The sequence below is a fragment of the Enhydra lutris genome, unplaced genomic scaffold (assembly GCF_002288905.1).
Source record: "Enhydra lutris kenyoni isolate GAN:26980312 unplaced genomic scaffold, ASM228890v2 scaffoldscaffold9, whole genome shotgun sequence".
In the NCBI taxonomy this organism is placed as follows: Eukaryota; Metazoa; Chordata; class Mammalia; order Carnivora; family Mustelidae; genus Enhydra; species Enhydra lutris.
In genome coordinates this window covers 2,997,055-3,014,023 of record NW_019154093.1, presented here as the reverse complement: position 1 = coordinate 3,014,023, position 16,969 = coordinate 2,997,055, and the positions used below count along the sequence as shown (strand labels likewise).

The 16,969-nt window shown below is 45.2% G+C and overlaps 1 protein-coding gene across 10 annotated transcripts in view; it reads left to right on the top strand.

Annotated features, from left to right (window-relative positions):
- LOC111143663 (pumilio RNA binding family member 1) overlaps positions 1-16,428 on the top strand; it is a 138,967-nt gene extending 122,539 nt beyond the window's left edge. For all 10 annotated transcript variants that reach the window (XM_022497491.1, XM_022497490.1, XM_022497484.1 and 7 more), the window contains 5 exons: positions 2,428-2,565; positions 4,994-5,119; positions 6,413-6,534; positions 11,634-11,826; positions 14,569-16,428. In XM_022497491.1, the coding sequence (XP_022353199.1) occupies positions 2,428-2,565; positions 4,994-5,119; positions 6,413-6,534; positions 11,634-11,826; positions 14,569-14,700 (711 nt within the window). In that variant the 3' untranslated portion in view covers positions 14,701-16,428. The remainder of the gene's footprint in view (positions 1-2,427; positions 2,566-4,993; positions 5,120-6,412; positions 6,535-11,633; positions 11,827-14,568) is intronic.
- Positions 16,429-16,969: the final 541 nt, after the last annotated feature.

Here is a 16,969-nt window from a genome sequence, read left to right as displayed (position 1 = left end):
CCTCCCTCCCACGCAGCCCCCTGGGCTCGGGAAGCAAAACACACACACGGGCAGGCACGCTGCCGCTGTGTTTGTGCCAGGCAGCGCCTCGAGCCCCAGCTGCTCCCGACCTGAGCCCTCAGCGTTTGGGCTCTGGACTCCCTCTGCCCTTCTCGGGGGCGGTGTTGGGCCCGGTCTGGCGATGATGAGCCACTTGCCCTCACTGAGAACAAAGTTCAGTAATGAGAATCTTTGTTATGGACTCAAGTTCTGAGCCAGACAAGGCCCCCACCGCCTCCAGTTCAAAACAGCACCGCAGTGGTGTTGGCAATGGCCCCTGAAGGCTGGGGGAGTCCAGAGTCCTTCCAGCTGTGAGGCTCGCAGATGCGCGTGTCAAGACGCTGGGGAGGGCAGCGTGTTTCGAGACCGTGGGGTTCATCAGCGCTCAGCACTGGCAGCACAGCAGCCCGGCGTGGTGACACCAGCACCATAGGAGTCAGGAGCACGGACAGAGCCGCTGCTCTTCTTCCCCTAATGTTCAGATCATTATCCGTTTTCATTTTCCATGGATTTTTCATGGATGAAAACTTCACGGTTGAATTTTTTCCTCTTAGATTTTCTCGTTTCTTTTGAACATGGAAGTTTCTTCCTCTTTTTTTGACTATAATGCTCACTTGCTCAGAAAAGCAAGAGGAATATTAGTTTGTCTCAGTCTTTGCCCTCTATCTTAAATTGTTGATTTAGTCTCCATTTTTTCAGATTTTACGGTTTTCTCTTTTCTGATTAGACGGCAGCACTGTAGTAGTTTTTCGCTTCCCCTCTCTCTCCCTGAGGTGTGCTTTTCTATCCAAGATTTCTGTGTATTTTTTCCTGGTCTGGTTTCTTTGTCTACCTTGTTCGGGGCCTGGTAGGATTCTTCCTGTTATGGGTATTTTACTGTTTTCTAGATGGAAGTTTATTATTTTCAGTGAAATTAACTCCTCTCCAGTGGGGTTTTTAACCTCTTTGGGCTCAAGAACATATGCAAGGAAGCCACCTCCCCTTTATTTTGATTAAAAATGTTCCAGTCTTTCTCTTTATATATACTGCATTCTCCACTTAACAGTCCCATAATTATATTTCCAGAATAAATGTTTTCCTGACATTTGATTAATTGCTTTAGGAAACTTGCCTGAGTTTGTTGCCTTCAGATTTTTTAGTCCCTGGTATTGTAATCCTGAATTTCTTTAATGGGATAATCTCTTAGTTGCTTTGTCATAGTCCACATCTCAAAGGTTTAAGACATTCTTCTCATGAATGTCACCATTGTGGAGTGGCTTGTAGTTTCTTGCATAAATACATACTCACTACAAGGGAGTGAATAGACAGGGATGGGATACGGCAAAGAGATTGGGCAGCAGGTGCCAGAGCCCAGCCATGGTGCGGATATTCTGCATCAAGGAAGGGATCCAGTGAAAATCTCAAGGTCTCTTTTCCTCCCTTGTCAGCTCCACTCTTACCCTGCTTGCGCGCACTCGCACGGTCAGTCTCGCACTCCCACAGCACCAGTGTCTGGTCTTTTCCTGTATTCCCTGAATAAATGCACAAGCCTCATGCACTTGGCCAGCTCCATGTCTGGTCTTCTGTATTCCCCGACAGTATTGTCCTGGCTGTCCTAACTGTCACGGGCCTGGTGGAAAGATCACGTTGGAGTTCCAGACCTGGGTTAGAATCTGGGTCAGTGGCTATCTGCAGTCTTGGCCACACTGGTTACTTACGCCCTCTCTCGGTCTCCATCACCTCCCTCATACATGTATGTGGAGGGTATGTGCAGGATAATATACAGCTGACTGACAGGTGCTTTACTCACCCACATTATTTTGCCACACAGGCACCAGATCACTTGGGTTTGCATCTTGGCAGTATAGGTCTGTGATTTTAGCAAGTCAAAGAATTTGTGCCTTGGTTTCCTCATCTATAGTAGTGTCCAGGTCATAGGATTGTTACGAGGATTCACTGAGTCATAACACATTAAGCACTTACAGATATGCCTAGCCTATAGTTAGCTGTAGATCGACTCTTCTCATTATTAATAACATGTACTTTACAGGGTTGTCATGTTAAGAACATGATAAATTGTATGTGAAATTCTCTAGTACCGTGTACATCATACAGATTCCTTTCTACAGATGTCTGCATTTTGAAAAAGTCACTGAGGTTTTTTGCAAGTTAGAGAACTTTTTTTAAAACCCAGGTTACTGTTACAGGAAGTTTGCTAATCCATGGAAACACTGCTGTCCTCATTTGGAGCTGCTGTGGTGTTGTCATGGTGCCACAACTGTGTGGTTCTACTTCATCGTCCTAGATTCCCTGCCTAGCGCTTTGTGTTGGGGAAGGAGACTGTTCATTGTCCGGGTGTTCGGCTTGCTGTGATTCTGGTGGTGCTTTTCTTTCCTTGTCTTCTAATAGAATGAGATGGTGCGGGAGCTAGACGGCCACGTCCTGAAGTGTGTGAAAGACCAGAATGGTAATCACGTGGTTCAGAAATGCATCGAATGTGTGCAGCCCCAGTCTTTGCAGTTTATCATTGATGCATTTAAGGGGCAGGTAAGTGACTTAAGAAAGAAACAAAGGAAACAAGTGTTTGGGTGTTTCCAATGTGAGCAGAGAATAAGGTAGCATTAGGGGGGTGTCCCCACGTGGCCACACCACCAGAGATAGCCTCTCGTTTGTCCTGTTTACCTGTATGTCATAAGAGCCTCTATGCTCTTAGCACCAGCTTCCAGGTAGAGCTGATATTTTCTTACATCATTTTTCCAGAATTGCCCCTTAATTGGCTATTATCATTAATTTCTCTTCCCTAAAACATCGTCTTCACACCCTCTTAAGCTACGTGGAACAAAGAGTAAAACACATACCTCCTTCTTGGGTCTGTGAAATTGTTTTTTGTTTTTGTTTTTAAAAGGGAAAACATGGTAAATACCAAGTAGATTTTTCACGTGCAGTCATGTGTACCGCTAAGCTGAAACTGAAATGGGATTTTAGAGTTGTTTAGTCTTTGGGGTTTGCTCAGTTATGGCAGCGGTAAGGAGATTGAAGAGGTTAACTGGGGGGTTGTTTGGGTTTTCTGAGTTAATGAAAAAAGAGTAGATCTATTTACTTTAAAAATAAGGTCTTAACATTTATCAAAGTAGACAACAAGGAAAGTAAAAGGACTAAGCTGCCAAAAGGGAGAGAATATTTTCAAGATGAAATTGCTGAAGAATTAATAACAAATATATAATCAACTCCTGTAATCAAAGAGTACCGTACAAATTAGTGCAAAAATGACCACAAGCACTAACAGACAAAAAGAAATACAAATTGCCAGTAGACGTAAGACAGAATGGTTGCATTAGTAATCAGGAAGATGCAGAATAAGGGCACAGGTAATAGACCACTGTTCCCCCGCTGGTCGGCCACTGTGTCCTGGCAAGACTGTGGGATCTGATCACTGTTAGTGGGAATAGACATTAGCACAGCCATTTGGAAAATCATTTTGCATCGTCTTTCAAAGTTCAGCACACGTACTTCCTGCGACCCGGCTTTCCTAGCCTAGGTGGATACTAGGAGACATAACTTCGACATATTGAAAGCAGCCTTACTCTCCTAGGAAAGACTGAATGATCTAGATGTGTGTCAGCACAGGGTTAGACGAATATTAAAGTAACAAATCAGGTACTTGCCCAGCAGAAGCTCCACAGTAGAAGTAAATACTTGAAACATAATGTTGAGTGAAATAAGTTAATTTATTATAGACTGAGTTTTTAGCATTTAAAAAAAAAATTCTTTAAAGATTTTATTTATTTGATAGAGACAGTGAGGGAGGGAACACAAGCAGAGAGGGAGTAGGAGACGGGGAAGCAGGCTTCCCGCTGAGCAGGGATACTGATGCTGGGCTCGATCCCAAGACCCTGGGATCATGACCTGAGCCGAAGGCAGACGCTTAGTGACTGAGCCACCCAGGCACCCCAGTTTTTAACATTTTTATAAAACAGAACAGGACCATACTTTATACTGTGGAAGTACACAGTTGTACACATACAGCTATGCATTAAAAACCACATGAAAAGCACTTAATGCGCTGACACTTGACCAGTATCTAGTAAGTGTGAGCTGTTGTTATTGTTCTTATTATTCCTGTGATTATTCTTTTTTTTTTAAGATTTATTTATTTATTTGAGATAGAGAGCAAGTAAGCACACGGGGGGAGAGGCAGAGGGAGAGAATCATCAAGCAGATCCGTGAGATCATGACCTGAGCCGAAACCAAGAGTCAGACGCTCAACCAAATGAGCCATCCAGGTGCCCTCTGTGATTATTCTTAATGACAGACTTGAGTGCAGGTTTCTCCATGTCATTCTCGCTAGGAAGGCCAGAATTGAGAGTGGGTGGTCCAGAGCTGAAGCCTGTGTTCTTATCTCCTCCAGACCCAAGAAAAGAGGAAGCTTTTCTTACTTATTGCTGGAAAACACCCTAATTAAATTTAGAAGATTGCAATGTGGTTAAGTGAAAGCATTTAGGATTTGATCCCAGCCCTTTCTCTCTTTGTAACCCTGTTCTTCAACACTGTGGACTCTTAACAAAGTGTGTTTTTTGTGACCTCGATTAATTCTCTGTCCGTTCTAGGCTTCTTGGAAAAGTCCTTTTCAGCTCTGAATTTATGTACATCTCTAAATTCCTAGGATAGTTACGAAATGGGTTTACACACACACCTCATTATTTGTAGTGAGAACTCAAATGTGCTACATTTGTAATTTGGCCTTCTGAGTTAGACTGGAACATACTGTCCTGGCTTTGTCAGTTATTGTCTGTGCGGTGGCAGGCACACTGTGGAAACCTCTGGGAGCTGCAGAGCTCTCTTCCGGATGCTGGGAATACTCATCGCTCACTTTCTGTCTTTGGGAAGATTAATGGAGTAATGGATATGAACGACGCCGAGGCATCCAAAGTGGCAACTGTCATTCTTGGCTTGTTGTTTGTGTTGTCTGTCCTAGGTATTTGCTTTGTCCACGCACCCTTACGGCTGCCGAGTGATTCAGAGGATCCTGGAGCACTGTCTCCCTGAGCAGACACTCCCTGTCTTAGAGGAGCTTCACCAGCACACAGAGCAGCTTGTGCAGGTAGTGGAGTTGCCAGTAGAGTAACTGCAAACACCTGTGGGCTCGTGCAGGCCCAGACCTTGTGTGTTTTCTCAGCACAGGTATCCGTTCCGGAAGAGTTAATGTTAATGTGTTTACAATGCCCATTGGCTTTGGGGCAGGTTCTCATTTATACCGTCCTGGTTTGTGCTTTTTGAATATGGTTGATGAAGAGAGCCCTGGCCTTGGAGTGGAGGGCGCTGCCTGCCAGCCTTCTGTCATGGACAGGCAGGCCATTTAACCACTCTTGGTCTCAGCTTCATCATTTCCGCTGAACTAAGTGGATTAGGTGGCTTCTTTTTAGCTTTGGTACTTTTCTTTTGCTTTTGCCATTAAACATTTCTCCGCCATTACAATAACCAAGAGAACACTTTCTAAGTGTAGTATTGTACTGAAGCAGCACTTTTGTTGGAGTCTGTTGTTTGTTTTGGTGGGAGGTGTGAGGTTATAAATGTATTATATCCTCATTGTGGAAAAAAATTGGAAGTACAGAAAGTAAGAACAAAAGAAATCATCCGTAATCCTGCCATCCAGAAGCAAACACATTTGGGCTCTGCACTTGTTTTTAAAAGTATAAATTTGTACGTTTATTCTCTCCAATACTTTTAACCGTAGATGAGTGAATATATCTATTGTATGCTTGTGATGCTGTTTAATTAGGTATTGTCTGTTCTGTTGGACATGAACATTGTTTCCCATTTTTCTTAGAGGTAAACTTCTGTTTGAGAGAAAAATAGCTCTTTATTCCCAGCTATGCCTTCCTTTCTTTGTTTTTGTTTTTGTTTTTTTAAAGACTTTATTTATTTGAGAGAGAGCATGAGAGGGGAGAAGGTCAGTGGGAGGAGCAGACTCCCCATGGAGCTGGGCTGGGATCCCGATCTGGGATTCCACCCTGGGATTCCAGGATCATGACCTGAGCCGAAAGCAGTCGTCCAATCAACTTAGCCACCCAGGCACCCTAGTTTTGTTTTGTTTTTAAACGAGAGGAGACCTACTCTTTTGGGCCTAGTAGCTAATGAAGGAAGAACTTAAATAGGACCTTTGGGCATAAATATATAGAGAAATAGTCCATCATCTGGTAAATGTTCCTCTTTCGTAATGATAAGGAAAAATTTGTCACTCCCTATTCATTTTTAAAGTTCTTAAGTTCGTTATTATTCAGGTAAACCATCGTGGTGCTGTAGGAAGGAAGGTAGGTGGTGATTAGATGTAAGGATTTAGGTAATTCACAGAGCTCATTTTTACATCACTTTTTTTCTGTTGTTTCTCAAACAGGATCAATATGGAAATTATGTAATCCAGCATGTATTGGAGCATGGTCGTCCTGAGGATAAAAGTAAAATTGTAGCAGAAATCCGAGGCAATGTACTTGTATTGAGTCAGCACAAATTTGCAAGGTGTGTGCTTTGAATCACATGGACTCCCATTTTCCAGAGAAGACGATAAAATAGTATTTCAAGGCTAGAGAGAAGGAATGAATTTTCATTCTCTTCTTTTTTTACATGTTTCTTTTTCTCCAGTTATACACAGCTTAAAAAGTCCAATGGTTCTATTATAAAGTATAAAATAAAGCAGGTCCCTTAATGCCTCCTCACTCCACTGTGAAATCTGAGGATTATGTTTCTAAAGAACTTAAATCTTAAACTGTGGTGAACTAGACATTTTATTAACTTATTTGTTCAGAATTGTGAAATGTTCTTTCCTCAGTTTCCTCTCTGGTGCCAAAATCAAGAGGCAGTATATACCGTATCTACATATACAGTATTCTTTCTTTCTTTCTTTTTTTTTTTTTTTTATAAACATATATTTTTATCCCCAGGGGTACATGTCTGTGAATCACCAGGTTTACATACTTCACAGCACTCACCATAGCACATACCCTCCCCAGTGTCCATAACCCCACCCCCCCTCCCAACCCCCCTCCCCCCAGCAACCCTCAGTTTGTTTTGTGAGATTAAGAGTCACTTATGGTTTGTCTCCCTCCCAATCCCATCTTGTTTCATTTACTCTTTCTCCTACCCCCTTAACCCCCCCCCCCCATATACAGTATTCTTATTAGAGTCTCTTTTCCAGTCTTCATACTGTGCCAGGTCAAGAATAAAATGGGCTAGTTATCCCCAGATTGTGAAAGATGTTTTAGGTGACTTATAATTAACAGTGGTTGGAGGAGAAATTGATGGCCCTTCCAAGGGATTAGCGGTATGGTCTAAGTGGAATGTGTGTATCCTACAGCACATAGTATAGTAGTTTGTATTTTGGGAATATTTTTCTTTGGTTTTTAGGATACACTGCCAAGCAGGTATGACTCTACAGCCTTGATGTTTTTAAATTGCTTGTCTCTAAGTTTTGAAATTTTATAACACTGCAGCATGGAAAGAGAAGAGAAGTAAAAACACTCTTTGATCCAGTGTCTCCGTATCCTGACCATTTCAGGGTCTCTGTGATCTTGTATTGCCCTTTTAAAAAAAAAAAAAACAAAAAAAACATTTGGCAGGACCAGGGAATTAGGGGCAGAATCTCTTAGAATTCTTCCTTGGGTCACTATCTTCTATTTCCCTTTTTTTTTCCCCCATGTATTTAATATCTCACTCTTAGGTATAAGTATTAATTAATATTACAATAGACTTGTGTGTGGTCTGGTAATGACTGAGTAGCTGCTTTGGGCCTAATCCTCCCACAGATAACGACTATAAATTGTGGACAAAATGCCAAAAACCTTCCTGAAGGCATTAAGCCGTTTAAGAGAGTGGCCAAGAACAGGTAGATACCAGAAGGGTTTGGGGGAGGGGAGGGGAGGCTTATTGATACTTGGAAGGACATAATTGCGCTGGGGAAATCTCCCTGTTCCTCCCCCGCTTCCCCTTTTGATTTTTTCTTTTTGTGTTGCATTGTATTGAGATATAATTGACAGATAAGTTTGTCCATTATGTAGTTGTGTAATTATGTTATTACTATGTAAGTTTGACGCGTAGGATGTGTTGGTTTGATACATTCATGTGCTGCAGTATGATTACTGCAGTAGCGTTAGCTGACACCTTTCTCATGTCATATAATCATTACTTTTTTGTGTGCGGAGAACACCATTAAATCTAGTCTCTTAACGATGTTTTGTGATACAGTATTGTTGACTGTAATCAGGAAATTTCCCTGTTTTAATTGGCTTTTTAGCCTGTAGGCAGTTCCCATTCTGCTCTGGGCTTCTAAAGTTGGATTAAAAAATCTCCAGTGAAGGCAGAGTTAGGGGCAGCCATGGTAATGAGAGTGACAGAGTGACAGGTCAGAAATTCCAGAAAGTAAGAGAACCAGGGAGAGGGAGGGGAAGGCCCACATTTAATTTCCCAAATATCTGCTTGACTCCTGACCCACATTTGCGTGGCACAAACTTGAGGCAGGCCAGCGAGGGCTTAAAGAACTGAACTGAGATCCCTCTTGTGTGGGAGAAGCTTGCCGTTCCAGTTCAGCCAAGTTATTGCACTAAATAAAGGAATGGGGAGAGTAATATCCTTGGGGGAACGTAACAGAACTCAGTTTCTCCTGCATATCATTCATTGTCTAGAAAGCAGAAAAATGTGATAAGACATATAGTCAAGAAAAAAAGAAGAAACAGAAAAAGAAAGAAAAAACTCCCACCTAGTTCCAGACCACCCCGATGTTGGAATTAGTAGAGAATGATTTTAAAGCACCTATTTTAATTATAGTGAAAGATGTAAAGGAAGATGGAATCGTAATGAATGAAAAGATATTAGTAGAGAATTAGAAGCTTTGGTATAAAAAGAACAAAATGGAAATTCTGGAATAGAAAAATAAGTCCTCTGAGATAGAATTCACCGTGTGGCCTTAACAACAACAGATTAGAGATAACACAAGAAAGAGCTGATACACTTGAGATAAGTAGAAATAAAATAGATTAGTGACTTTCTTACAGTTTTGATGGTGACCCAAAATAAAAAGTAAAAGTTTCATTGACTTTGCACGCAAAGGCACATGCATACACGTATAACTGAAACTGTTGTCCGTGATTAATTCTAATACCTACTGTTCTGTTTCCTTTTTTTTTTTTTTTTTTAAAGAAAAAGCTGGTCACAAATCACTAAGTTGACCTCACCACCCACAAATGGGCTGGGAACTGTAGTTTCAGAATGCCTAGAATAAACTTTAAAGATGCAACACTTGATCATGTATTAAGGTGGAAGTCTTTGGCCAAGTGGGATCCCATGGTGGTAGCTGGAGTTACCTGCTTGCTTTCTTGGAAGACAGGTCAGTGTTGAGGATTGAGTCCTGTACCCAGAAGAATGAGTGTCCTGTTCTAATCCCGACCAATTTGTAGGGGAAGCAGGCCTGGACTGGATGAAGGTATGGTCCAGCTAAGCAGTCCTGACAACTGCTGAATTCTTTGCCTGAGCATTTGGAGATCATGCCAGGCTTTGTGCTCTCTGAACGGATCAGTAATATCTTAAGTCCCTTTTCTGCTGAGGGAGGAGCTGATGGCTATTAGGAGATAACTTCCAAAGTGCCACACTTTGAGCTCACACTAGAGCAGTACTGTAGTAGTGTAGTGCTGTAGAAGGAAGGTGGGCAGAGAAGTTTCTCTATGATGCTGTTTCAAAGGAGGGGAGGCTGTTGGCTTAAATAGACTTGATTGATCAGTTCACCAGACTTGACACTGTGTATTGCTCGCTTGCTCGCACTCTTTTTTTTTTTTTTTTTTTTAAAGATTTTATGTATTTGACAGAGAAAGACAGTGAGAGAACACAAGCAGGGGGAGTGGGAGGGGGAGAAGCAGACTTCACCCTGAGCAGGGAGCCTGATGGGCTCGATCCCAGGACCCTGGGATCATGACCTGAGCTGGAGGCAGAGGCTTAATGACTGAGCCACCCAGGTGCCCCAGACACTGTGTCTTAAGAAAGGTGGAAGAAGTGATCAATAGGATGGTAGTTCTTAACATTTTAGCTTGAGAATTTTTTTTCTTTCTGATCTATTTATTTGAGAGACAAAGAGAACGCTTGCACATATCAGGGATGGGGAGAAGCAGAGGCAGAGGGAGAGGGAGAATCCCAAGCTGACTCCACATGCCGAGGGCAGGGCCCAATCCCACAACCCTGAGATCACAACCTGATCTGAAACCGAGAGCTGGACGCTCAACCAACTGAGCCACCCAGACGCCCGGAGAATTTTGTTTTCCAAATAAAATCTCACTGTGCACAATGAGCTAACACTGAGAGCTCTGTGGAACAGCATCCTCTTACGGTGTAAGAACTTGCAGATTAGGGACTCCGGTGATAGTTACTGGACTATTCAGATATCCAGAGGGCTGGGCTCTGGAAGGAGTAGGACAGAGTTCCTGCCCTGAGGTACTCAAGAAGTAGGCATATGTGTCCTTTTTCAGTCCCTGAGGGCAAAATTAAGTCGAATGGGTGAAATTTTAGGGGGAGAGAATGTTTTGCTTCAGTATGTAAAGAAGAATGTTTCATAGAGCCATTCGCCCATACAGTAGGTTGCCCTAGAAAGTAATTACTTCCAGATTATGAGATTACACTAAATGGCCATATTTAAGGACTGTCACAGAGGAAAGAGCTTCCTGCATTAGCAAGTTCTTAGTAAGTTCTTTTTCTCTGTGAGAGTTCTGTGACCCAGAGCAGCTCTTCCCCCAGTCATGAACTCTCTGAAAGCTTTCAACGTCCAACTGCACACTGACCCACCAGATGTCCTCTCTGCTGGGTATTGACTCCAGTGATACAAACACAAATAATACGTATTGTTCTTTGACATCACACAACTTCCTTGTACCCACAGAGCCACAGATGCATAGTAGTATTGGTTTTTAATCACTCCGAGATGGCAAATATCCATTAGCACAGGCGTGTGTAATTTAATCGCCCCTTCTGCACCCCCCCCCCACCGCATTTAGTGTAGCCAATTCCTGTTTTCCTTTCCCAAGAGGACAGAACTGTGCCGGGTTCAGAGATGCTGGCAGACCTGTAGGGTGGCTCTTGTTCTTAGGCTCTGAAGACGCAGCAGGAGGCTGTTGAATGAGCGCTGTGGTTCCTGCTAACACCTTCCTTGACTAAGTGTGCAGGGCCTCCTCTCTGGGTGTCCCGCTCTGTGGTTGGCACTAGAGATAGCGACGAAAGGGAGGCTTGTTCCTGACTTCTGTACACTCAGAAAGGAGAGGATTTGTGGATTTTGGTTGTGTGTTGAAATTATAATCCTTAACAAGTGCAATTTACTAAGCAGACGTGAGCCTCGTATGTGAGTCGCTTCACTTACCTGGGCTATTCCCTCAGCTGTGAGAAGGTTGGGCCTGCTAATCCCCTGAGATCTGGTCTCAGCCACTGTTCACACTGGCAGCCACAGATGACAGACGGGGAGACTCATAGAACCAGATCTTCCAAAAATGTCAGGCTCTCTTGTGCTGACTGAGAGGACAGAGGCCAGACAAACACAGCCCAACAAGGTCTTTGTTCTAAGAGTTGTCCCTGGATTTGTCTCCTTACAGCAATGTTGTGGAGAAGTGTGTCACTCATGCCTCCCGTACGGAGCGTGCTGTGCTTATCGATGAGGTATGCACCATGAATGACGGTCCCCACAGTGCCTTATACACCATGATGAAGGACCAGTATGCCAACTACGTGGTCCAGAAGATGATCGATGTGGCCGAGCCAGCCCAGCGGAAGATCGTCATGCATAAGGTGAGCCAGGGTGGGCAGATCTCACTCAAAGTCTATAAGGCCTGAGGTTCTTGACATTTCTGAAACGCAAATGAAAGTAGCTTGCTGCTTTTTGTGGACTTTGTCACTGGACTAGGTCTCACGCTGTGCTCCTGTTTCCTTTCGTCTAGCGTGGCCGCTCTCTTCATGTTTCAGTAGCTCACTAGTGTGAAAGAGTCTGAAACTCCCATCCCTCTGTGGTCCTCAGGGCATGGTTTTCTGCTCCTAGGAGACCAGCTTCTCAGTCCAACAAATCAGCCTGCTTGCCTTCCTTTTCTCTCATTCATTCCGCCACCTGGCACTGAGGGAGGGTCTGTCCAGCGCCTGGCCTGGCTCCTGCTTTGTGCCGGGCACCAGCACAGACATGACGAAATTGGTCCCTGCCCACAGAGCACTGTGTGGGGAAGAGCCGTGGAAAGCGCTGGTGAGCCCGTGAGAGCACGTGCTCGGGGCTTCTCGGGAGGCTCTGAGGGAGGGAAAGTCCAGGCTGAGGGGGAGTGAGGAGGAGAGACAGAGATCCGAGCTGTTAGGTGCTGTGTGTGGGGCTCACACCAACTGGACACCGAATGCACCTGAAGCCACCCATGGCTTCTGGAACAGTCGCAGGGCCGGTCCAGCCAGCCTCCCTCCCACGCAGCCCCCTGGGCTCGGGAAGCAAAACACACACACGGGCAGGCACGCTGCCGCTGTGTTTGTGCCAGGCAGCGCCTCGAGCCCCAGCTGCTCCCGACCTGAGCCCTCAGCGTTTGGGCTCTGGACTCCCTCTGCCCTTCTCGGGGGCGGTGTTGGGCCCGGTCTGGCGATGATGAGCCACTTGCCCTCACTGAGAACAAAGTTCAGTAATGAGAATCTTTGTTATGGACTCAAGTTCTGAGCCAGACGAGCCCCCACCGCCTCCAGTTCAAAACAGCACCGCAGTGGTGTTGGCAATGGCCCCTGAGGCTGGGGGAGTCCAGAGTCCTTCCAGCTGTGACGCTGGGGAAGGCAGAGGCCATACTGGAGTCCTATAGAAGTTTTGAGCCTGTCTGTGCATTCAGTCCTGCCTTTGACAAGTGCTCATGTGCAAACTCAAGAGTGAGCCCGCCTCTCAGCAGGGCTCTGGTGTCCCTGAGTATGACAGTACCCCACACGGAGAGCTGCAGTCGTGCTGGGGAGGTGTGGGGCAGGGCCGTGTGGGCATGTGTCAGAGAAGGCTCCCGCAGAGAGTGACGTTTGAATAAAGCCCTGAACCCTTCCAGGCAAAGGGAACATGGAACATGAAGGCTTAGGAGCAGGAGACAAGACCATGTATCTGGAGAGGTCAGGCCTGTTCCCTGGGCGGGGGTGGGCCTGCGAGGCCAGGTGACATTTGCGTTTCATGTGATTGTCCTGGCTGATGACTAACCTAGAGAAGGGCAGGCAGCAGGAGAGGAGGCAACGAGGAAGCCGGATGGGCGGCTTTAAAGCCAAGAGGTGGGCGGTGGCTCTGGGACTGAAGACAAGTGGACGGAACAGGGCTTAGCAGTTGGCTGATGGAGGGAGTTGAAAGAGGAAGAAGAGTCCCACAGGCCCCAAAACCTGAGTTTTCCAGCTTTCGCTGCCTGGCAGTGTCCTTTCCAGCAGGAGGAGACAAGGGGACAGGTTGATTTCCTTCCATCTCCCACCAGATAAGTAAAAAGCGGAGTTGAACAGCGGTGCACATGCGTGAGCACGAGGGTCATTAGCGTCTTGCCTGGGAAAGGAGAAGGATCAGAGATCAGTGGCTGGGTCTAGCAGTCACCAGTCCCGGGGACAGAGAGGTGAAAGAATTGAATGTAAATGTCATTAGTGTTTCTAAAAGGAGGGCCACCAAAAAGCCAGGGGGTCCTGAACTTCATGTTCTGATGCCAGAGACACCGGCGATGTCTGGCGTCCTCACTACCCCCCAAATAGCAGCATAGCATTATCACACATTCTTTTTACAGAGCTGTGAGGCGAGTGCTGTGGGCCACACAGCTGGGAATTGGACCCAGGGCTGTTAACGGTTCCCCACACGGGCTTGTAGGTGAGAACAACATGGTAGCTGCTGTGGGCCTGTGTCCTGTGGCGCAGCAGTGGTTTCTAGAGCTACTTGGGACTTCCTTGCTTTGAGGACCTGACCGACTAGACAGAAATCGTGGCCTGTGTGGAGCTCTCAGCGTGGCGAGCGTCCATGTGCCCTGGTGTAGGTGGCCAGTGTGTTTGAGTGTGCAAGTGCGCGTCCGGGTGGGGAGCAGGCTGGTACGCACTGTCCTCCGCTGTTGGTGGAACCGTGGGGCGGCGCGCTCCACGCCCCAGCCCGGGCCGGGAGAAAGCTGCGTGAGCCTCCCGGCAGAGAAGGGGGCTCCAGCGAGAAGCCCCTCTCGTGTCTAGGGTGCTCCATGGGGACCCACCCAAGGGCTGGAGAACAGAAGAATGTGAACTGAACCTGGGTACCGGCTGCTATACAGTGACGGTGTGGGCGCCTGTGAGGACGCACGTGCTCCACGGACCGACGTGGAAGTGGTCTGTGGCCGGCCGCCTCCGGAGCCCTGGCGTCTGCGCACAGAGTAGGGAGGAGCCCTCACACGCTCAGCTCGCTCCCTGTGGCTGTCGAGTGGCGGGGCTTTGACCGAACTGGGGCGGGGAGGTGTCGCCTGGCGGGCTCACAGGCATGTGTGCACACTTCAGTGCCTGGCAGCTCGCGGCCGGCTTGCGGGCCAGAGTAACACTGTGCTTTCTCCCCAGATCCGGCCCCACATCGCCACTCTGCGCAAGTACACCTACGGCAAGCACATCCTGGCCAAGCTGGAGAAGTACTACATGAAGAATGGCGTTGACTTGGGGCCCATCTGCGGCCCCCCTAATGGTATTATCTGAGGCAGTCGCCCTGTCCCTCATTCCCACTGACCTCACTGGCCCACTGGCGAATCCAACCAGCAACCAGAAGTGTTCGCGCAGAGAAGCTGAAATGGGTAAATGGTTGCTCCAGGATTACCCGCTCCTCCAAAAAATGGAATCAAATCCACAAGTGGAAAAGCCTTTGTAAATTTGTTTAATTTTATTACGCATAACATGTACTAATTATTTTTTTTAATTGACTAATTGCCCTGTTGTTTTACTGGTGTATAGGGTACTTGTACATAGGTGACCAATGTACATGGGAGGCCACACATTTTGTTCATGTTGTATCTATATTACGCGTGTGGAAACTTTCAGGGTGGTTGGTTTAACAAAAAAAGTTAAAAAAAAAAAAAAGAAAAAAAGGTTTTTAACCCATTTTGCCTTGCCGGCAAGTTTTGCAAATAGCTCTTCCCCACCTCCTCATTTTAGTAAAAAACAAAAACCAACAAAAAAACCTGAGAAATTTGAATTTTGTTAAATGACCCCAAACTGGCATTTAACACTGTTTATAAAGCATATATATATATACATATATATATATATAAAATGAAAATTGTTTTAGAGTTGCTAAAGCTTCAGTTTATGACATTAAGTTTATGAAGCTTTGAAAAATCGCCTTTTTTGGAGACAGACTATTATGCTGAAGGAGATGTGTAGTCTGTTCTGTGAGGAGGAGATGTGAGCTCCGAGGATGTCTTTCAAGGCCGGGCGGGTGTATTTGTTTACTGCCTACTGGATTTTTTTCTGTTAACATTGAAAGGCAAAATCTGATTATTTAGCATGAGAAAAAAAAAATCCAACTCTGCTTTTGGTCTTGCTTCTATAAATATATAGTGTATACTTGGTGTAGACTTTGCATATATACAAATTTGTAGTATTTTCTTGTTTTGATGTCTAATCTGTATCTATAATGTACCCTAGTAGTCGAACATACTTTGGATTGTACAATTGTACATTTGTATACCTGTAATGTAAATGTGGAGAAGTTTGAATCAACATAAACACGTTTTTTGGTAAGAAAAGAGAATTAGCCAGCCCTGTGCATTCAGTGTATATTCACACCTTTTATGGTCGTAGCATATAGTGTTGTATATTGTAAATTGTAATTTCAACCAGAAGTAAATTTTTTTTCTTTTGAAGGAATAAATGTTCTTTATACAGCCTAGTTAAATGTTTAAAAAGGAGAAAAATAGCTTGGTTTTATTTGTCACCTAGTCCCACAGTAGCAAGATCCTTTCTAAATGTTATTCAAGATGATTCAGTTCACACTAGTGTTTTTTTTTAATCCTAAAAAAGTAATGTTTTGCTTATTTTGTGACAGTCATAAGAACGTGCACAGTTCAGCCCTGCCCTAGCTTTCCTTACAATCAGAGCCCCTCTCACCTTGTAAAGTGTGAATTGCCCTTCCTTTTTGTACAGAAGATGAACTGTATTTTGCATTTTGTCTACTTGTAAGTGAATGTAACATACTGTCAATTTTCCTTGTTTGAATATAGAATTGTAACACTACACGGTGTACATTTCCAGAGCCTTGTGTATATTTCCAATGAACTTTTTTGCAAGCACACTTGTAACCATATGTGTATAATTAACAAACCTGTGTATGCTTATGCCTGGGCAACTATTTTTTGTAACTCTTGTGTAGATTGTCTCTAAACAATGTGTGATCTTTATTTTGAAAAATACAGAACTTTGGAATCTGAATTTGTGCTTCTATGTTAACTCCTCCTCTCCCCCATAACATTAGTGTCCCAGGACAGCCCTTTCCTTCTTTGTGCCTTTCTCCTGCTTGTTTGGTTTCTGTTGGCGGGAGGGCGGGGTGGGATTGGAATATGGCTGGGATGGTGGAACGATAGCTCTGGAATCCAGTCTGACCCAAAGATGTTGGCTTCAGCCTGCGTAGTGCTTTCAAAAGCAAGACTGTTAGTCCAGATTTTCAACTTTTATTGAAAAATCAGAGCGTCTGCCTCCCTGGGCCCAGGGTGTGCCCATCAGTTGCGGGGAGCGTCCTCCAAAAGCCAGCGCCCTGCGCTTGGACCCAGTTGGAAGCTCTTCATTTGCTCTTTGAGGCCTTTGCTACCTTGCGAGCTTGGGGTCTGGGTTCGAATCCAGTCAATTACAGATGTCTCCCAGCTCCCGTGTGCGCTGGAGCATCTTGTCTTTGGAGATGGGCGGCCACTAAGGCATCCCCGACTGCGCTCCGGTCTGTCTCAGTCTCCCCTCCCGAGGCCCCCTTCCCTTTCCT